General features: G+C 38.7%; 2 protein-coding genes across 2 annotated transcripts; one reads left to right on the top strand and one right to left on the bottom strand.

Annotated features, from left to right (window-relative positions):
* Positions 1 to 2106: 2106 nt before the first annotated feature.
* Positions 2107 to 8656, top strand: LOC144656336 (elastase-1-like). Its single transcript, XM_078516566.1, has 6 exons — positions 2107 to 2245; positions 4241 to 4492; positions 5299 to 5523; positions 6562 to 6912; positions 7964 to 8111; positions 8504 to 8656. The coding sequence occupies exons 1-5, from the start codon at positions 2191 to 2193 to the stop codon at positions 8092 to 8094; spliced, it is 1014 nt and encodes a 337-aa protein (XP_078372692.1). The 5' UTR covers positions 2107 to 2190; the 3' UTR covers positions 8095 to 8111; positions 8504 to 8656.
* A 2004-nt stretch (positions 8657 to 10660) lies between these two features.
* LOC144656484 (chymotrypsinogen A-like) lies at positions 10661 to 16857 on the bottom strand. Its single transcript, XM_078516702.1, has 7 exons — positions 16786 to 16857; positions 16211 to 16312; positions 13895 to 14131; positions 13244 to 13468; positions 11988 to 12338; positions 11262 to 11409; positions 10661 to 10812 (listed from the first exon to the last, which is right to left on the bottom strand). The coding sequence occupies exons 1-6, from the start codon at positions 16841 to 16843 to the stop codon at positions 11279 to 11281; spliced, it is 1104 nt and encodes a 367-aa protein (XP_078372828.1). The 5' UTR covers positions 16844 to 16857; the 3' UTR covers positions 10661 to 10812; positions 11262 to 11278.
* Between the last annotated feature and the right edge of the window lie 4783 nt (positions 16858 to 21640).

Below are 21640 nucleotides of genomic sequence, written 5' to 3'. Positions count from 1 at the left end.
GTTTAACATATTATTGAATTGTCGATATAACTCGTCCCTTGCCGATAAAATTCGCGTTTTGCACTGAACGCACGATGAACAATCACAGCAAAACACTTTTGTGCCATATTTCGGGAAGAAAATTATTGATAGAAAGTAGGGGTGCAGATATAAAAATTGGAACCGTGGCCAGCAAGAGAAAAATTTGCCTTGCCGTGCTGATTTTTTTGCGCCTGTAATAAATGGGGCGTAACGACATAACAATGATTTGTCTTCTGGTGCTAAGCGTTGACTAAGCGTGGGAACTAAAGTAACTTGAATATTGTATAGTTAATATTTTCACTGAGAAGAGATATGAATGAAAATTTTTAATTCTGGAGAAACGAAAAACTTGGAGGAAGGTGATCTTTGTTGATAGGGTCTCAGTTGAGGGTTCGAGAATTTGAGACTTGAGACATGTACAAGACTTTAAAAAAAGGAGATCAATAATGTCTTAACTATGAAATGAATATATGAAATTCATATATTTGTACTGCGGATATACATTTTAAGCAAATGAAAGATCATCGCAGTAATGTACTCAACTTAAGCAGTTGAGAAAAGCAAGCCTGAAAAAAATTCAGGCTCGAACGGGAATCGAACCCATGACCTCTGCGATACTGGCGCTTTAAAATTAACTACAAACTCCATTCGAACTGCAAATTTAGAATGATTTCATTTAACCCGCGAAATAATATCTAACAGTTAGCATATTATTCAAAATTAAACAAAAGAAAACAATGGCATAAGTATTTAATATTATCTAGAAGCGTAACATTAACTGGTTTGCTTTATTATGAACGTGCGCCCAACCCTCTACTCAGAAAAATAACACCTTCGCACCTTGCGTGCCTTTGTTTTACAGAGCCGTTAAAACTAATTTTTTTTCTCGACAGATTAACAGACGGCAAGACTAAGTTTAAGTACACAAGAGTAGGAGTGTGTCAGATATTTCATTAAGGAAGTTTAAATTGTTTTAATTCTTGACCGATGAAAAGTAAAACAAAATGACTAAATAAGTACACAATTAAATCCTAGTTTTAATTCCTAGACAGACTAACTATACAAAGCTGTATTTTTTCATGTATTTTGATAGAGCCGCTTAGACTAACATAACTTTTTTGATACATTTCTGAAAAGACGACGTGGCTAACGTAAATGAATTGTTCAACAGATTTGCGTCAGTAAGTGGAATTCAGGTTCCTTATTGCATGACATTATCCCTCAGAAGGGGGGAGCATTCTGTTTGTTTTTGGGTGGGTGTGTGCCGATGGCACCTTGAAACCCTTACCCTATGTCAGACCATATTCAGCTGATTATGCAACCCTAGACTAGATCAGAATATACTGGACTACGCACCGAAAATCCCTACCCTATCCCAGACTTGCTATCACTGTTTTAATTAAAAACCATCTGAAAACAACGATGCCGCGATGATTTAATTACGTTTTGGAAAGCCACCTTCTCTTCCGAGTTTTTATTTCTACTGTGGACTTAATTCGTCATACCACCGATTAGTTGCCTGGTAAATGCTACCCTTTTCTTGACAAAAACTCTCTGATTTTTATACCCTATCCCAGACTTAACTGCTTGAAGCCCATACCCTTTACAGCGTCACATACCTATATAGCACATATATGGGAGTACCCCTTCCCCCCCCTCCCCCGGCATCATCCATGAGGTCATAAAACGAAGTGCTCTACTTATGTACACAAAGCAGGAGTTTTTCTCCGACACTTTAATCCCACAGCTTTCGTTTCTCATGCATTTTGACAGAACCATTAAAACTAATTTATATTCTCGACAGATTAAAAGGCAACGCCGGAAACCAACTGAAGTACAAAAACAACTGTTTCAATTTTTGGCCGATGAAAAATAAAACGAAGTGACGAACTCAAGCTCAGAGATGTTCCTAGGGCACTTTAATATCGGGAGTTTCTCGCACGTCCTTAAAACTGTACGACCACATGACAAATTCTTTGTAACTTTATTTGTTTAAACAGCTGCCTGAAGTTTCAGCACGTCAGTCCTTTGATCAATGTCAGACAGATATCTTAGACGATTGACGTTTTTAAAGTTCGTAAAGAATCAAATGCATATCATTCCTTCTGGTTGTTATTGCAGCAACGCTGACTACAAGAAAAATAACAAAAGCCACTACAAAACGGCGAAATGCTTGTTAAGATATTCGTTATTCTGGCGATTTCCCTTTTGGAGACAAGTCAAGGTACGGTAATAATTCCAATTTCCTTTTTTTTTTCTTTTCGTGAAGACAGCATCGCACAATTCTCTTCCCAATGTTTAAACCAGTTTAATGCCCATAATTATTCGTTGTTCATTTCTGACGTTTAACGCAAGGTTGTCTTTCCCTGATATCAAGGAAATTTACATAGAAATTTTTTTAGAAGGTGTTTGGCCAAGGAATAAACACATGTAGCTACATGTTTTTCCCAAAATCATTAATTTCTCATAATCGATTTTTTGTTGCTGTGAGTTTTGTTTGCCTTGTTCTAAACAGACGTCCCGAAAAAGTAAACTTAATTAATTAAAACTGTAACATTCTTTACTGATTAACCAGTTGGTGGGGAGAATATTGTATCCGAGAAGTTGTTTTGCCCTTAAATTACCCAAAAGGAAAAAGTGCCGGCGCTTAATATAATAAACCAACTAGCGTTGAGTCGTTATTCTAGGTGCAGTGCTATTTCAAGGCCAGTTCACCCAAATATTGTTTTCCATCTGATCTGTAGTTGGTTGCGTTTTTTCTTGTTATCTGATAGGAAGGGTTAAAGGGTTATATTTCCATTCAATGTCGTTATAGTTTTCTGTCCGATAGCACCGAAACATTACATTATCTATTACTTGAAAGGATCCCCGACAGTTTGTGGAACCCAGTTAATATGAACCTTAAAGGGAGCTCTCGAAAGAAGCTTCATGGACACATCATTGTTGTGTCAACACCGCAGAGACTAAAACATTTAAATAAAGAGTTCTTACGCTCATTCAAAATAGTCAAATTTCTTGCACTAACATTAATATTCTCTTCAGTTGTTTTAATCCCGGCAACATTAGTATTGGTAATCAAATGGTGACGAGTGAAATTAGGAAATAATTTCACGCGCGTTTTGTCAAAATGCTAATTCCCCCCCTATAAAAGGCTCGGGAAATTATTAGCATTTTGACAAAATGCAAGTGAAATTATTTCCTAATTTCACGAGTATACCATTTGATTACATTTTAATATCATAGGTGACAAACTACGCTTGCAATCGAAGGTTTTTGACTGGTATACTCGGCATCGCAAACTCCGAGCTTTGAAAAGTTGAAAGCATACATTTTGCTCAAGTTCGCAAGTTTTTTAGTCTTTGAAGAAAACCTTTTAGGGATTCCTTTTTGCTGTTGACAAAGAGTTTCAAAGTTGAATCAACTGTCAATTATTTCCCACATTATGACCGTAGTTCGTCTTGAATGAACTAAAAATGGTGCCCGTGTAAAACGCTCAAAAATCCGCTCGATGCCATTTATGTAATTGGCTTAAGTCTAGAAGTCGTTTTGACGTTTTGAAATATAAAATATCATCAAAAGTTTTATAACATGGTCAAAGCTATCTGGCTAAGATAAAATTCAAGTAAAAATATACAAAGTTTAAGCTTTCAAACATCTTTTATTTCGGACGCCATCTTGCCGCTAACTACGTTGCCATGGCAATTTTATAATTTCACATGTGAAATTATAATTTAATAAAATTTCGCGCAAAAATTAAGGAGTAATTTGTCACCTATGATATTATACTTTAAAACGGTAACAAAACAATTAAACACGCTTTATTACCAGACATATAACTAAGTCCGTAAATGAAAAAAAAAATCGAATTTAAACTTTTAACAGAGTGCAATATCACATAATCGTGTAAATTAAAATGTACAGTGCATGGGCAACCAGTGTCTGTAAAGCGAGGTTAACTTTCTATGAAAGCATATCACGAAGCTATTGTAATCGAAAAGTGTCCGTTTTCCATATTTAAATAAACTTGGCTTAACTGATGAACCAAGCTAAAGTATGAGAAAATACACGAACTTTTCATTGGGGCAACTACAATTGTCTGTTAGAAGCGAGTGTCCATATTAAGAAGATGTCCGGAGAGCAGGCTTCCATTGTAATGTTAATTATTATCTATTACAACTTACTTAATTCATTAACTGCTATTGATTTTTTTTGTCTACAGTCTCGTCAGTTCCAGACAAATCCTGTGGAATACGAAATCCGTTGCCAAGCAAATTATTTCGACGTATCGTAGGAGGAGCCATCGCCAAACATGATTCCTGGCCCTGGCAGGTGGAGCTTTTGAGGGTGAAAAAAAATACCACAACATACACACATCGATGTGGAGGGACCTTGATTGATGATGAATGGGTGGTGACAACTGCTGCCTGTGTCTTCATGTTCCCTTATCCGAGCCACTATAAAGTAGTCTTAGGTGAGAGTTCGGCAAACTGAAGAGTTTTTTTAAAGGGGTTTAAAATGTTTTCACTCGGGGCATAAAAAGCGTGAATATTGTCGTTCATCCGCTCTCGTCATGAGGTGGTGTTTTTTAAGATGAATGTTGTAGATGATGTTGAAATGTCTCAACATTTACACCTCATGCTGATGAGTCTGGATATGGAAATATTGTTTGGACATTCCTACTATGTTCCGGAGCAGGAAACAATATTTCAATTGTAAGAGTTTTTGTTTTGTTTCTGTTCTTGCCCCTTTTTTTGCTAAGCACTAAGTCGTTATTTTTTTGATGTTGTTTCAAAATGAAACATCAATTTTGAAGCTACCAGCTGTAGAGGACTTTCAAACGTTCACCTAATATAAAGTTTAATTATTGTCGAAAGAAATGTATACTTTGTTTCAGTTCTTCTTCAGACCTTCAATATAACTTTTCTCAGCACAAAGCGCACACAATATTAAGTAAACAATGTACAATTGAACTGACGAAACTTATTTATTTAATGAATGAATCAATTGATGAACGCCATAACAATTTATATAGTTCAATTCGTAATGATATAGAAGAATTAAAGAGAAATTTAATAAAAAGAGAACATTAAAAAGAGACATAACTGCAACTAACATGGTTCGGCATTATTAAATGTTTAAAGAATATCATGATTCTGTATACAACGCCAACTAGCCTTTTTAATGTCAGTTTTGTATGTGGATAAGTGCTCCGGTCTATCGGTTTAACGCCAAGTGCTTGCATTTATAACCCTGGTACTAATAGTAGTATCGTTACAGGACAGATCAAACGAACAGAAGTGACCGGGGCAATCCAAAACGAGCACATATACGACATCTCGTGCATAAGAATACATGAAAAGTATTGGACTCGTGGATATGGCTTCGATATTGCGTTGTTAAAACTGGCACGACCTGCTATATATGAACCTGGAAAAGTCTGGCCAGCTTGCCTTCCTAGTCAAGGACAGCGCGTTGCTATTGGAACAGAGTGTTTTTTCACTGGTGAGTCTCGATCGATCTAGTACAATACCTCAGAAACAGCTATTATTACCAATTCTCTTTCGAAATTGTCATTGACTTACTCCCATAATCACCTTGCCTTGACAAAATGCGTTCTCGTCTTGTTAGAATATATTATATTAGACGAAATTGTTAATTTTAGAAGAGGGGGCAACAAGTAGTTACGAGTTTTTCAAACTTCCATTGAGGATCCAAGATGATGGATGGATGGATAATCTTTATTTAAAAACACGGTCAAATTCATCAGCTACAATACAACAATCTAATTATGAATATATATATACAAGAAGGAGGGGAAATATAAAAATATATGTACAAATATACAAAGCTGCTTTCCACGAATGCCGTGCCCTAGAGTACTCGTTCAATTAGTTTTTTTTTTAAATTGCCCAAGGGACTCTGCTTGTCTTACGTTAATAGGAGACTGTTCCACAAGATGGCGCCACTATACGTAAAGCTGTTTTTGAACAAGACGCATACTTCTTAGAAACGAAAAACTTTAATTTTTGCACTTGAACGTAGTCAAACTATAACGATATAAATAGGTGTAAAAACATGCTTCCTTGTGCTATATATATTCAAATGACAATGCAATTTAACTCACAATTCTGGTTGTTCTTCTATCCTGAATGAATTATATTCTATCTGATTTGATCGTACATGTAACTCGGTGTCGTTGTTATTAGTTCTTTGGCACGCTTAAAGGTGCATTTAAATGACGTATCGATCAGTCTCTTCACCCAGTCTTCCATGCTTAAATCGTAAAAGGTGCAAAACAATGTGACACTTGCTTACGAGAAAAGTGTTAAATGAACATTTTGAATGAGCTTCCTTGACCCTACATTGAGAGTGAGCCAGTGGAAGCTGGTCTTGAGACAATGCCATGACACGACCCGCACTTTCACTGTGGCCTTTACGTCTATGTAACAGTCCCTATGCAGAAAAAGTCATTAGTCTTTGTTATTTTTTTACAGTATATTCTTTAATAGATGTGGTGCAACATCTTTCTCTTCCATGTAGGCTGGGGTAAAACTTCGTCCAACTCCACATTTTCTGATGTTCTTCGTGAAGCCAAGATGCCAGTCGTCGATAATGAGACCTGTGCAGCGGGAAACGTCGATCTGTTTGCCGCAGTGGACGACGAAACTATGGTCTGCGCGGGTTATGGTGGAAATAGCGTGATAAGCGGCTGCCATGGTGACAGTGGGGGACCATTTGTCTGCAACGAGTCGGGACATTGGGTTTTAAGAGGAGCTATAAGCTGGGGAGACCACCGGTGTAGAGCTGGCTCAACGTTCTCCGTTTTTACTCGCATCAGCAGATTTGTTGACTGGATCCACACCACTAAGATGATATCACCGTGTGTCGCAGGTAACATGAAGAAGGGAACCCTCGTTTTTTTTTTAAAAAAATAGTCGTTATATATTAAGGATACACTGGCAATCTGTCTGGGTGAGCTTTTGGCAAAGTTTTTTTTAGTGCGCCTGGAATACAATGTAATGATGAATTGAACAAAAACGTTACCGTTCTACATGGATCTAACTATGATATACTCATATGTGATTAATTACATAGAGTGAAAAATCTCAGTCATAACCACTTCCCGCTTATAATCCCTTCCTGCTATTCAGTTATAGGCTAATCCCGCTTCCTCTAGGATGTAAGCTCTCCTTTCTTGTTTGTAGGCAACCTCGTTCCCAGGGCTTTTCCCTTGGTAATCCCTACGACTTTGTCTAAGCCCGGGGCTTTAAGCCGTGATTATTCATTTTCTTAGCGATTAGACGGCAGTATTCACCGCGGTCAAACGTTTCAGGCACTTTTCTTTCTATTTCGGGGAGTTTCGTTCGTTTATTATGAAGTTTTAGTACGAGCAAGGGTAGATAAAATAGCACCTGAGTGTAAACAAAATCCCATTTCCTCAGGTAAACGAGTGTTTTTACTTTTTAAATTTTCCGCATTCGAGCCAAAGTTCTTTGACAAAATGGCGCCGACAAGTCCGCATATTGCTATTCACAAACACATAGAACTTTTTTTTTTTTTTTTTTTGTTTTCTCCCCCCCCCCCCCCCCCCCCCCCCCAACCTAAAAAAAAAAGGAAAAAAAAAATAGGGAGGGGGAGGGGAAAAGTTCTCCAAAAACAAAAATAACGAAATTTTTTAGTAAAGCTCCAAAAAACTTAGTAAATCGTCAGAATACCGGTAATGTATTGAACTTTGAACTGTGAAAATTAAAACCTTATCTTTGAAGTGCTTTTCTTGTTTTTTGCATATTTCTGACGTTTGACCGCGGTCGAGACGGCAGTATTCAGATATTCTACTGGCATCAAGATTGGCTAATGATATCGTGTAAAAGAAAAGCGTGTTCAAGATTCCATTTTTTCACTTTATAATTTTAATTAATAATATTTTTTTGGAAACCAACAGACATGGCATGCAAGGATCACCTGGCTCACTGTGGAAAGTGGGTTTTGAAAGGGTACTGCGAAAATTCTTGGACTGCAAACTACCTGAAGTTAAATTGCCCCAAGAGCTGCAAGCACTGCACCCAGGCGTGAACAGGCAAATGGCTAAGGTTTGTAATGTATATTTTTAAACTGTTGCAAACTGTTGTAAACTGAAGTGCACTTTTTCTTTGGTTTCACCAATGCCAGTCTTCTAATCCTTCGAATAGAAATTGTAATCAGGCCTAATTCAATTTGCAAACATACTAGTGACAAATTAGACTTTCAATAAAGTCCTTCGTCTTAGTTATCGCCCACTCGCTTTTTAACTCGTGAGGTCGACTTGATGTCTAGTTACAAATGGGCAATAAAAAAAATTGAATCACACCACATGTAAAACACGTGTACGTCACATGGCTGATGATGATGATGATGATGATGATGATGATGATGATGATGATGATATTTTTATGATTTTAGTAGTGACCATTTCCGATTGAAATGGATGCCCTTTGCATTACAGGTTGCAGGCAGGAAAAGGTAGAAGGCAGAAGACGTCTGGCCGAACAAGCTTTGTTTGATTTTTGTCAGTACAGTAGTATAAAATGCATGTTGAAGTAGAGGTTGTAAAGCATCCATCTTTAGCAATACTAATAAAGCACAGAACCAAATGTCATGACTTCGTGTAGAACAATGGTGTTAAGCGAGTGAGATAAGTTACGTGTATCACCCGGAAGAAAAAATAATAAACAAAATGGCTTGATCGAACATGGCAACTAATAAACATTCGTGCCTCGTTGTTCTTTTACGGAGTACGCGTCAAGACACGACATGAAAAAGGTCGTGTTTACTGGCATGACCAAATCAAAAAAGAGAAGACAAACACGAGTAAGGGAAGGTACCTGCACGGTAGGGTGTACTTCTGTGGATCTAAATTACAAACCATCATGATAGCTTCATTAAAACCAATTTTGTCTCCTAAGCGTTATAATTTTAACAGCCCAACAGTATTTCACAAGCCCATATCGCAGTCTGTTTCAATCTTCTTCACTTTTGGCCATCCGTACCATATTTGCTGTGTTATTGAAATGTTCCTTCTCTGTTTTAAGCGATTATTTTTACATTTAACAGAAATTGATGGCCATTTCTATGGCTTAAATCCATGACACGGTTCCTTTAATCATTATTAAAGGTACCGTAATGATTCGATTTCGCGCCAGGGGCGCTTATTTACTTTTGGCACCTCAAAGGAGGGCTCTTATTCGAGACACGGCGCTATTCGGGACAATTGAGAAACAACAAATGACAAAACAAAACTATAATAAATATTAAGATGACTAACAATAACATGAAACTGTAACAGTAACAAATTATAGAAAGTACAGTTCCTTTTAAAAGAATTGTTCATTTTAGCAGTAAGTATATTCATGTACAGTACGGTGAACGTTCACGAGTTTATCTATTCGACATTGATGACTTCAGTTGGGGCAGTTATCCACAACAGGGACGCTTATTAAAACAGGGGCGCTTATAAGAATGGGGACGCTTATAAGAATGGGGACGCTTATTAGAATAGGGGCGCTTATTGACAAAAAACGTATTCGATAGGGCAGTATAGGCGACATTTTTTATTTCAGTTTAAACTTTAAACGGCGGCTTTTTTCAGTGTCGTTAAATTTTCTGCCCCCCAGTTTTGAATTCAACTGATCCCAAGCGCTACTAAACAATTAGAAAACGCGCCCCAGTCTTCTATGAGCGAGTACACTCAGCTAGCACAGTTGTCGAAGAGTTTAAGAATAAACAGGAACAATACAAAGTGAATTTTCGAGATTTATCAGTACACCATCCTCCCCGCCCCTACAAGAACATTCCGATGAGTTTTTTTTCATCCTGGCCCTTTTGATGGATGAGGAGGTGGTTCTCAGATTCATTTTTTTTATTTCCTTTGGTTATCATGAATGATACATGGTTTCAATTTTCTAGATTTCCGCTGCTGTGTTGTGAGCGCCCCCTTGACCGTAAAACAACAAACTTATTCTTTCACGAAGCTTTACCAAAGTCTGTTTAAGGGTACACAATCTTCAAGGCAATTTCAAGGGAGGTGGGGGGGGGGGGGGGCGGGGAGCTCCGTTTCCGAAGCTTTTGCTGGGTAGCCCAGTCAATTACCAAATAGCCCCAAGGAGCCTTGGCGTGCTAGAGGGGTGGGGAAGTCAGGTTTTTGCCACTTTCAACGAAGACTTTGACTCACAAGAATGTCATGGTATTATTCTGATGACTGCCATATTTTTTTTACTTCATGTATTATATTGTTCACTGAAAAACCTTTTATCTTTACCTGCAACACTGAGAGAGCTTAGCTGTGACCTAAAATTGCAAGGCAGTAAGCACTCTCCTTACCCCCTGGTATAGCCTGGATCCGAAAGGGAAAGGGGTGAGGCCTAGTGAATTATAGCCCCTTTCTTTCATTCCACTGGGTACCTTTTGTGGGAAAAGGGTAGATATAAGAACCTATTCAGACTGACCTGGAAAATTGGAGGTTCTTATGTGCTCGATTTAACTGATGTCTCTGTTTTCGAGCAAGTTAGTTAATTTGTTTGATTGTTTTTTCCCGCAAGATACACGCAACTCGCAACTTATCTCATTCTCTAAAATACAACTGTCCGACACAAATTCATCTCATTTGGATATGTTCTTTATTTTTATTGCCTAAGACGGTGCTTTACATCCTTCACTTTAGAATGCACTTTAAACTACTGTTGCTATAATGGCAGCAAACAACTAACAAACGAAAGCTTGCTCGGTCTGACGTCTTCCGCCTTTAGTGCCCGCAGTCTGTAATGCAAAGAACATTCATTTTAAACAGAATTAAGCATTACTAAAAATAGAAATACTTGATGGCGATGATGATGACGATGATGATGATGTTAAAAATATAGCAAGCCACATAAAGTACACGTGTTTTATATATGGTGTGATTTCTAATGATCCATTTGTAATAAGTATTTTTGCAAATAGAATTACCTTAAGACAGATAATATCAGAGCCACCATTTGAAAAACTCGGGTAGTTAGGAATTGGAAAAAGGATATGCAATTTATGAAAAACATGTATACAAACAATAAACATTCTTATCATATATAATAAAAAGACGTTAATGGCTAGTTCTAGTTGGAGGATTAGAAAACTGCAAATGCCACGCTGGTAATGGTAAAACTTAATAAAAATGCATTTCTGTTACGTAAAGAAAACAACAGTTAGATTAAACATGTACAGTTACAAACCTCAGTCATTTGATTTTTCAGGACTGGATACAGTGTTTACAGCTCTTAGGGCAGTTTAACTTTAGGTAATTTGCATACCAACCATCTTCGCACAACCCATCCGAAGACCACTGTTCACAGTAAGGCAGGTGATCCTTGCATGCTGTTTCTATGGGTGGAACAGAAATACTTGTGATATTAAAGTAATAAAGGGATCAAATGATCTCTTGTAAAGACTGATACCTGATAATTATTTATTCAGTAGTTTACTACTAAACAGAGACACTGACGCAGTCTTATATATTTGTCGAAGTGTTAACAAATGAACAATCCAAGTTTAACGCCCTGGGCTTCTACAACTTCGCAAGAGACTTTGTTTTCACTTAATTAAAAACACGAAAGAAGTGCTTGTATCCGGGAAGGACCAGGAGTGTATTGGTTTGTTCTCATTATTATTATCGCCCTGTATTAAATTTTTCGGTAGCTATGTATTCTCCTGAGTGGAAAGAGGCACTTTGAAAAAGAGTGTTCTGCCCAAGGAAGCTTGAGCCTGACACAACGCAAGGACCCCTGCCAGGGGCGCGAACTCAATACTACTATATCACGGAGTCCAGCATGCTAGCCCCTCCCTCTAAGATGGGTAACTAGATTCATTAAAAAAAACCTTCCCCAAGCTCGTCCAGACAGATTGTGTATCCTTAGCATGAAAAGACATTTTTTTAGAGAGGTTTTCCCTCTTTATCTCACCTGGGACACACTGTGGTTTCTTTTTAGTTGCATGGATCCAGTCAACAAATGTACTAATGCGAGCAAAAACAGAAAACGTAGAGCCAGCTCTACACCAGTGGTCTCCCCAGCTAACAGCACCTCTTAAAACCCAACGTCCAGACTCATTGCAGACAAATGGTCCTCCACTATCACCATGGCAACCGCTGACCACACTGTTTCCACCATAACCCGCACACACCATAGTTTCGTCGTCCACTTTGGCTGGCAAATTGATGTTTCCCTCAGCACAGGTCTTATAATCGACAACTGGCATTTTGGCTTCACGAAGGACTTCTGAAAATGTTGAGTTAGACGACGTTTTACCCCAGCCTATATGCGAAGAAAAAGACGGTGTACTAAGTTCATTAAGGAATACACTTTAACGTGCAATTTAGGCGTATAACTAGCGTTGAATATTCATTCGAGTGTTTTGGGGGTCGGGGAGAGTGGAAAACAGGACAAGGGGGTGTACGTCAGGCTGAAAAGCGAGCGAGATAGGAGGGAAAGGGGAGGAGCTGTCAAACACAACAAATTAGGGGGCGTTTACTGATATTACACTTTTAATTTGCGGGCAAGTTTTTTTTCCCTCTTTTTTGCCGTACCCATCCCGCCTTTAATCATAAGCGCTCGCCCACCAGAAAGGCCTGCCTGGCAGGTTAAGTACACTGAAAAAATAAATTAATCGATAGTAGGGGCTTTTAATGCACAGGGATTCTTAACTCGACGTAAATCATATACACTGCAAACCGTGTCATGTCATACCATTGTCGCAGCAGTAAAAATGCGATAGATAAATCCATTAAAAAAATGAAAAAATGATTTCCGGCTTAAAGACTTCTTACGAGTAAATCCGTATTAATAATAAACAGAATTTACAGGAACTGTTATAAAACCATATGTATTCTTCAAACCGGCCTCCTGTTTTACGTTCCCATATGAACACGTTTCCTATGTTTCCTCATTCTTTGTGAACTCCTTAAAGCAGTCTGTTCAAAGTCCCCGCACATTAGAGCGTTGCAAATGCGCTTTATAAATGCCTCATTAACATCATATGAAAGGGATACGGACGCTCGTTACATATTCCGGTCTCACTCTCACGTTGGGTGCTCTGGACAAAACACCAATCTGTTTAGGGTGAGCATTGCACATACAGGAAGATCGAGAGGTGGTCGCTCGGAGAGATTTGGCTCAGTATTCTTTCAGTGAAGTATTGCATTAGACCGATTGAGACTTACCGGTAATAAAACACTCTTTTCCTATAGCAATGCGTTTTCCCTGACTTGGAAGACAAGCTGGCCAGACTAATCCTGGTTTGAATTTAGCAGGTCTTGCCAGCTTTACCAACGCAACGTCGAAGCCATATCCACTTACCATGTACCGCTCATGTATTCTTACACACGCGACGTCGTATACGCGGCGCCTTGCCTTTTTTCCTTTCACTTTTTTTTGCTTGATCTTTCCTGTAACGATACAACTATTAGTACCAGTGTAATAAAGTTAACGCAACTACTGGGCAAAAAACCGATGAACCGGATCACTTTACAAACACCTCGAATTTTGTCAAAAAATACAGCGCTGCGCGTCGTACTTTCAACTCTCTTCTCGGTGTTTGGATATTCCAATGAATCACTGTCTCTCGTGTCTGATATACTACTTCAATTTTTTTTTTTTGGAATAACGAGGACGTTTGGAAGTCCCCTACAGATGGTTGAACTCAAAATTGATGTTTTTACGGCGGCTAAACATTGAAAAAACGTTGACTTACAAATGAAGTGCCGACCACATAGGGAATTCTTCTATATTTTAGAGGTAGGAATACTAAAATTGATCAAACCAACAAACAACAAAAAGGCAAAACAAAACAAAAACTCTTGTCGAATACTCACCTAAGACTACTTTATAGTGGCCCGGATAAGGGTACATGAAGACACAGTGAGCAGCGGTCACCACCCATTGATGATCAATCAAGGTCCCTCCACAACGATGTGCGAATGTTGTCGTATTTTCTTTCACCATCAAAAGCTCCACCTGCCACGGCCACGAACCACGTTTAGCGCTTTCTCCTCCCACGATACGCGACAACGGATTTCTTATTCCACAAAACCTATCTGAAGCTGAAGAGACTGTAAGCAAAATAATGACACAAGTTAGATAATAATTAACATTAATATTACACGACTAGCTAAAATTAGGAAGGAGGAGAGAGGAGGGAGGAGTGGTGATATATTTCGCAGTGGCGGGGTGAAATATTCCTAGCCGCTTATTGCTATCGAAACCAGGATAAGCTCCGGCAGTATGGGCTACTTGGCTCGAGGCTTCCCTTCTCTAAAACAAAAATCAACCAATGAGATTGCTCTATTTCGGGTCCAATCGGACCGAGTCTTGCGCTGGTGCAATATAAAAAAACAAACTTGACTTGCATGAAAAACCCTCTCGCAATTTTTATTGGTTTGTAAAGCGACGTTAGGGAATTATTTTCTGACCGTAACACCAGATGGGTCCTACGGCCAGAATCCCGTTCTTTTCATCCATCCCGCTTTCCGCTTATATATATAAAAAAGCCTTTTAATATATCTCTTATTAACCGAGCTTGCTCAGGACCGCACAAGGAGGAAATCGGCAACCGTTTTTTTTTTTCTTTCGTAATTTCAAGACTTCGGCAAATATTTCCCCTCTGCGGCCCTTGGGTTTGTATTTACAATGGAAGCCGCTCTACGGACTCTTGCTTGTAACGGACAGTTTTTTGTTCCTCATTATATAGTTTCTCTTTAATTTAGTTCACTTAAAACCAGTTTTAACTGGTGTATAAAAATACGACCAACGGACAATTTATGACAAGACAAGGCGTGTACGAAAAGCTCCTATACAAAGTTAACTTCGCTTTAAGGACAGTCTGGTTATCAGTGCACTATACATTTTCATTTTTCACGACTATGTGCTGTTGTATTCTGTTAGAAAATGAAAGCTTTCTACAGGTAGGTGCCATTTGTCATATTTTTTGGACTGAGTGGAGTACAATTCAGGGAGCATTCCAATAAGTTGTTTCAGTGGGATGCCAAAATTTGTACGGCACAAGAACCAATTCGTAAGTAGTCGTTTCAATAAACAAATTCGAGGTAAGGAAGTCTTTAAGATCCTCTTTTGTGTAAAAAAAAAAAATCAAAAATATGTTCGGTCGGTTTTACAAACAGTAGGAAAACAGCAAGAAAGAACCAGAAACCCATAAGGGTTGAAACGTGTAACTCCCTATGATTCGCATTGTACAAAGCGTTTGCACATTCGTTTACACTAAGTACCATATATGGAAAATCACGAGAAACATTTAACCAATCAAATTTACTATATTTGGATTAAATTCACAGCGCGCGCTAGCTCGCGCTCGATGGCGTAATCTTGTTTTTGAACAAACTTGGTTGAAGAAAGTTAAATTTGGTTAAATTCTCCTGTTTCATCTTCTTGAAGTAGTCTGGAGAACTTCGCTTCGATACACTTAATGTATTTCCTTAGTTTATGTAAGAAATTTACGGCGTTTAGGTTGAAATTCAAGCAACTTACCGCAAAACCAAAAATTATGTTGCGTGTGTCATTACGTGTATAAAGCATTCGCGTACAAATTCTTCGTGTTTCCAACAAGTATGGTACTTAGCAAAATGAATATTCAAACGCTGTGCGCGCGCGTTACACGTTTCAACCTTAATGGGTTTCTGAAAGAACTCATTTAATTGCACGTGATTGACGTGCGGATGGCGTAGGTGTCCAGTTACGGGTATCCAATTACAAAAACGTTGTAATTGGACAAACAAATTCAAGAGAATAAAACTCATGCAAGAGAACATTAATTTCAGTGCGAGAGGTTCGGCTATTTGAACGAGCGAAAAGATTCTTCATTGGCCTGCGGAGCAGGCGTCGTATAGTTTCTAGCGCGCGTATGGGAGAAACTAAACGCCCTAAAAACTACACTACTTTATTTACCGTTTTCTTGGCGAAGCCAATAAAATTACAATGTAAATTTGCTTGATGTGCCTTTTCTTTTACAGATACCATTAAAAAAGAGAAGTACTACCTTACGTTAGCCACCAGATACGAGCAACGAATAATTACGGACAGTAAACTAACTCAATCGATGGTCAAAGAAATTGCGCGGTGCTGTCTTCAAGAAAAAAGAAGAAATTATCCGAAATGTTAGGGATTAAATTCCTTACCTTGATTTGTCTCCAAAAGGGAAAACGCCAGGAAGACCAATATCTTAACAAGCATTTCACTGGTTTGAAGTGATTTTCTTTGACCTTTTGTGAATAGTGTTTCTGCAATGGCAACGTTAAGAATATGCTTTCAATGCTTCATCGTACGCATATTATCAACACCACTCTGCAAACATGTTTGCCAGTCATTGATTGAAAGGACTGAAGTGTTACAACTTAAGGCAGCTGTTCAAACAAATTAAGTTACAAAGAATTTATTATGTGGTCGTACTACGTTTAGTAATATAGTTTTAAGGACGTGCTGTCTTTGTTCTGCAAATTACTTCCGACACAGATGACAAAATGACATTAAGAAGCACAAAATTATTATTATCTGAAGTTGGATCGACGCCTTTAAACGGAAAGCGTTAATGACATTTTGGCTTTTTTTTCATTTTATGTGCCACTTAATTAATCACACTCTTGGCCCATTTTAAACCTTTTTAAGCTCCCTTGTTGTGAGTAGGTCACAAAAAACGGTTGAAACAGGAAGGAAAACATAAAGGGATTATAAAGGATCATTCCTTTTATCCTACCTTTGTCTTTATTTCTCCACGTTTTCCCACAATCTGGAAGACTGAAAAAAAGGCCCATTAAGATAACACGACTTTCCTTTTTAACTCAAAATGTGCAGTTGACAGTTGGCTCGGCTTTTTATTTAATTGAGAACTACATATAGACATAGTATCTGTATTCTCAGTGTTTTGTGACTTTTATTATATCGGGATAAGTCATAACCCTCAACTGAGTCCCTACCAACATAGGTCAACTTCCATGTTAAATATGAAAGCGATGAACACAGGTTTCATCTCTCCAAATTTAAAATTTTCATTCATATCTCTCCACGGTGGCTAAATAAACAATACGACACCAAGTTACGGTGATCACTTTGTGTACTTGAATCCCCACGTTCTGTTTTGCTACCAGGATGAAATGTTTGAATCATTCCAAGTTAAATTAAAAAAATGTTGTCGAAACTTAGAAAACATGCATTTCATGTCAAATTATAGTGACGTTTCATGAAAAGTCATTTTAAAACACACCCGCGCTTGTATGGAGATGGGGTCATGAATACTGCACAGAAACATGACAAAAATGTAAATTGCTCTGACCGTACACAGAACACAACAGGCTAATAGTTCGGCACGGATAAATTTTGTCGTGTAAACGACTTTGCCTCACCCGAGCCGAACCAAAATTTACCGGTGCTCGGACCTAGTCGCGAGGTAGTCCGAGCACGGATAAAATTCCACGCGTTCCTGAAAATCTAACCCGGCTCGAATAAAATGTCTAGTGTAAACGATTAGCCGTGCAGAGCCAACTCCTTTCTGATGAAACTTCATTCAATAGAGAAATTCCACTCGATCGAAATGGCGATATGTGAAACGTGTATTTTACGAAAAAAAGTTGCCAAAAAAATCTTATGAACATTCATGAAAGAAAGAGCGAGACTTTCAGCAATCTTCTTTGGTCGCATTCTCCTGAGTTCGTCATCGTTAGTGACCAGAACAGAAAGCTGAAATTCAGCCTTGGAAGAGCTTGATGCCAGAAGTTGATCCAAATAATGCAGAAAGAATAAAATAATTATAAAAATAATCGTCGTCGTTAATAGGGGAGTTACAAGCCATCACTGTTTCCATTAGATTAACAACCATATAGCTCCCTTTTCAAGTCTTCTGGGAAAAAGGCGAACAGATGCGCGACTCGTATGTCGCGTTTTTCAATGAAATAGCGGCATGCGCATTGAGGCAGAATCGGGTACGCTGGCCAAGGTCTTGAGCCTTTTATCCGCACCAAAACATCATTTAACGCAGTTTAGCACGGTTAAAAAAAAGTACGTGTAAACAGGGTATTGGCGGTATTTTTTTGGTACGCGTAACAATTTTATCCGAGCCGTGCCAGCAATTTTCTGTCGTGTAAATGGGCCTTTTGACACGTGTCCGAGTAACTAGTTCCTAAAAACTATATGGTTTAATTTCATAATTCTCCCAAAGTGTGTGAGTGCAAAACATAAGCATGGTCGTGGACCATCCTATAATAACTATGTGAAAAATAAGCGTGTCCGACTTACGCGCAGACTGCAAATAGCTTTGTACTGTAGGCGTTGGAATCCGGATGTTTCGCCTACGAGTTGACTCGCCTACATTGAAGTTGATTCACCTACATTGAAGTTGATTCGCCTACACGGTCTGAGTTGTTTCGCCTACACTGAACACGATTCGCCTAGCCATTTTTTTTTTCGACTTTTGAAGATCTCCTTTAAAGAGGGCGTATTTCTTAAGGATGCGAACGGTGATTCTATCTACCGCTCACATGTTATGTTAAACCAGAGAAAGAAGTCACAAGGCCTGGGACCGAAATTTAAGGATGTTCTCGCAACTCGCTCAGCGGTGTCATTGGAAAGAAAGATTTTTTTGCAAGACATGAAGCAAAAGTATTACTCTGATTGCTTTGCAAGTCGCAAGAACATCGTTTCAACGAAATGTATAGGACGGGTGATATGGTTTTACAATAAAGCTTACTTCGGCTTCAATAATGGATCAAGGTTGGGATGGCGCAGTGGTGAGAGCGCTCGCCTTCCACCAATGTGACCCGGGTTTGACTCCGGCCCGGTGCCATATGTGGGTTGAGTTTGTTGTTGGTTCTCGTCCTTGCTCCGAGGGTTTTTCTCCGGGTTCTCCGGTTTTCCTCCCTCCACAAAAATCAACACTTCTAATTTCCAATTCGATCGAGAATCCGAGGGCAACAAGTTTGTCAGTCGCAAGACTGTTACGTGCTACCCTCGCAAAATAAAATAAGAACGATTAAAGTCTCCTTTCCAGGGTTTACCATTGATTAAGAGCAAAACGTGTCCGGCAATTGCAAAGGGTGTAAAGAGTAGAAGTTAGAGAGATTAAGAACGCCGAGAAAGACGAAGAGCTAGAAAAAAACGGAACGGGTCGTCCAAATTTTGTCTTATGCGCACACGACATATAATATTGCACTTTTGAACAATTGTGCACGTATGCGAACTGCAACTAAGTTACCAATCGTCCCATATGACATCCCCTTTTCAGCACAAGCACACAAATGAGTGCTTATCTAGATCACCTGGGCTGGTTATACAAACATCAGTATGGATTTAGACGTGGGCCATGGTGGGTCAACTGAACAACTCTGTACTTGATGCCATGAATGGAGGAAAAGTTGCTGGTATGCTATTTCTCGATTAATAATATACATCAAAAAATTTCTCGAATCTAATTGGCTTAGAGAAATGCAGTTTTTAGTAAATTCGATGCAGAAATGAGGAAATTCAGTGCAGAAATGAGGAAATTCAGTGCAAAAAGAGGGAAACAAACGCGGCATCCTGATCTGATTGGTTAATAAACAAAGGCAGCAACAGGGGGCCAATCAAACGCTTTCACGCGATTTGAATGTCGCGAAGTTTGGATCTGCATCATCTGCTTCGAGATGCGAGTAAAAAAAATGGCTGGCGTTTTGAGCACAGTAGAGGACCAGAAGACAGCTGTAAATACCATAGCACTGAAAAGCACTGGTTTTTCATTCTCGTTTTGAAATAACTGGTTTCCTAAGAAGGAAATTGCCGACGGAATCGAAGCTACAAGCCGACTAAGCTTCACGCTTTGCTTGAGCAAATTTATTTACGCCGAATTCGCCGAATTCAAAAAACAACAAACATATTTTCGAAGATTATGGACCAGATAGCCTCAAAGTTATGCTAACATCGCTTGAAAGCCACTGTACTTAGAGAACAGAACTTATAGGCTTTCTATTGTACGAGACAGAGGATTGTTTCATCCAAGGAAGTGTTGAAATGAAAAGCGAAACAGCTTCACTTAGCTGGCCGTCGAGTTGAAAGCGCTCTAGCAAAGCTCGACAAGTAGAATGAGCAGAAGAAAATCTCGATCTGGAAGAGGTAAAACCCAGAATCTTTTATTCAGACAATTCGTTTGACTGTTTAGCCAAATTTTTCAACTAAAAAACCTTTAAAACATTGAGGAACCTGTACGTTGTTTGGCTTTGACCTTGTTTTGAATGAATGCGTGATGATATTTGCAACTCGTGATGAGATTTGCGCATGTTATTTTCTCGCAATTTTTTCATGAATATTATTAATAAGTAATCACATGATTTTTCTCGTGCAATCTGGGATAAATAAGCACTCGTAAATTTTTCAAAGACTACAAATTTTGTTAGCCTTTGAAAAATTTACTCGTGCTTATTTATCCCAAATTGCACTCGAAATCATGTGATTACCCATACATATCCAAGGCATTCAACTCTATAGAACACAAGATACTCCTGGGAAAATTTGAACACATAGGCCTAGCAGCAAGGAGCCTGAGATGGTTTAAATCGTATCTTGCAGATAGACGGCAATGCGTGTGTATAAACGGGGAGGTATCAGAGACTTGCCCTATTGACCTAGGTGTGCCACCGGGAAGTATCCTAGCTATAGGCCCGCTTCTATTTAATGTTTACATTAATAGTTTGTCAGCTGCTGTAACAAAGAGTGAACTCATATTGTATGCGGATGATGTTGTTTTAATAGTTGCTGCGTCGACACCCCAAGAGTTTAATGATGCCCTTCGACATGACTTCACCCTAATCTCCGACTGGTACACCAACAACAAATTAACGCTTAATGCGAAGAAGACTAAACTGATGCTTTCGGGTAGCAAGACAATGTTGTCTGCGTTTAATGACTTTCAGTTTTCTACTGATGAAGGGCAAATAAATCGTGTTTCATCTTTTAAGTATCTTACAAAAATTAGGACATCGTCTGTTAGTCTTTCATCGAATCTATCATATGCTGGATCAGAAAAGTCTCATATCATATTTTGATGGCCTTGTCCTACCACACCTAGATTATGCAGGTATTGCCTAGGGTGACCAGTCTGGTCTTACAACACAGATGAAACAATTACATCTTTTCAAAATCGCTTTGCGAAGAAGATCGTTAAGTCAAAATGTCATCAGCAGAGGCCCTGACGTCGTCGCGGTGGGTGTCTTTAAATGCGGGGCGGTTCGGTCATCGGTGTTGTGTTGTGCAAGATGCAATGAAAGGTAGCATCCCCGAACATTTCGGTGTATTCAGATCCACCATGAATCGACATCACGGTTATAATATCCGAAATGGCTACATGCCAAGAACGGAATGGGGAAAAAGCAAAACATATTATAAAGCCATTAATGACTGGACCACACTACCAAGTGCTTTAATTTAAAGAAACTGATACCGAACTATTTTTAAATACAAACTAAAACAGTTTTTATTAAATCATTTTTAACCTTAGTTAGTAGTATTTTAATTCTTGTTCTTGTTTTTAATCTTAGTTAGCGTACCGCATAGGTTTTGTCTTTTTATTGTATTTTAGATTTTAATGT

Source organism: Oculina patagonica, chromosome 6 (genome assembly GCF_052425735.1).
Source record: "Oculina patagonica isolate OP01 chromosome 6, crgOcupat, whole genome shotgun sequence".
NCBI classification, from domain to species: Eukaryota; Metazoa; Cnidaria; class Anthozoa; order Scleractinia; family Oculinidae; genus Oculina; species Oculina patagonica.
Note: the sequence above shows the minus strand (reverse complement) of the source record. Positions and strands in the feature narration are given on the sequence as shown.

What these genes read in the sequence shown, in the direction of transcription:
- LOC144656336 (XM_078516566.1), top strand. Translation starts at nt 2,191, where the DNA reads ATGCTTGTTAAGATATTCGTTATTCTGGCGATTTCCCTTTTGGAGACA. An exon ending in CCTTTTGGAGACAAGTCAAG is followed by an intron (nt 2,246 to 4,240) that starts GTACGGTAATAA and finishes TTTTGTCTACAG; the next exon opens with TCTCGTCAGTTCCAGACAAA. An exon ending in GATATCACCGTGTGTCGCAG is followed by an intron (nt 6,913 to 7,963) that starts GTAACATGAAGA and finishes GGAAACCAACAG; the next exon opens with ACATGGCATGCAAGGATCAC.
- LOC144656484 (XM_078516702.1), bottom strand. Translation starts at nt 16,843, where the DNA reads ATGGGCCTTTTTTTCAGTCTTCCAGATTGTGGGAAAACGTGGAGAAAT. An exon ending in CCTTTTGGAGACAAATCAAG is followed by an intron (nt 14,132 to 16,210) that starts GTAAGGAATTTA and finishes TTTTGCTTACAG; the next exon opens with TCTCTTCAGCTTCAGATAGG. An exon ending in AAAAGAGTGTTTTATTACCG is followed by an intron (nt 12,339 to 13,243) that starts GTAAGTCTCAAT and finishes CTTCGCATATAG; the next exon opens with GCTGGGGTAAAACGTCGTCT.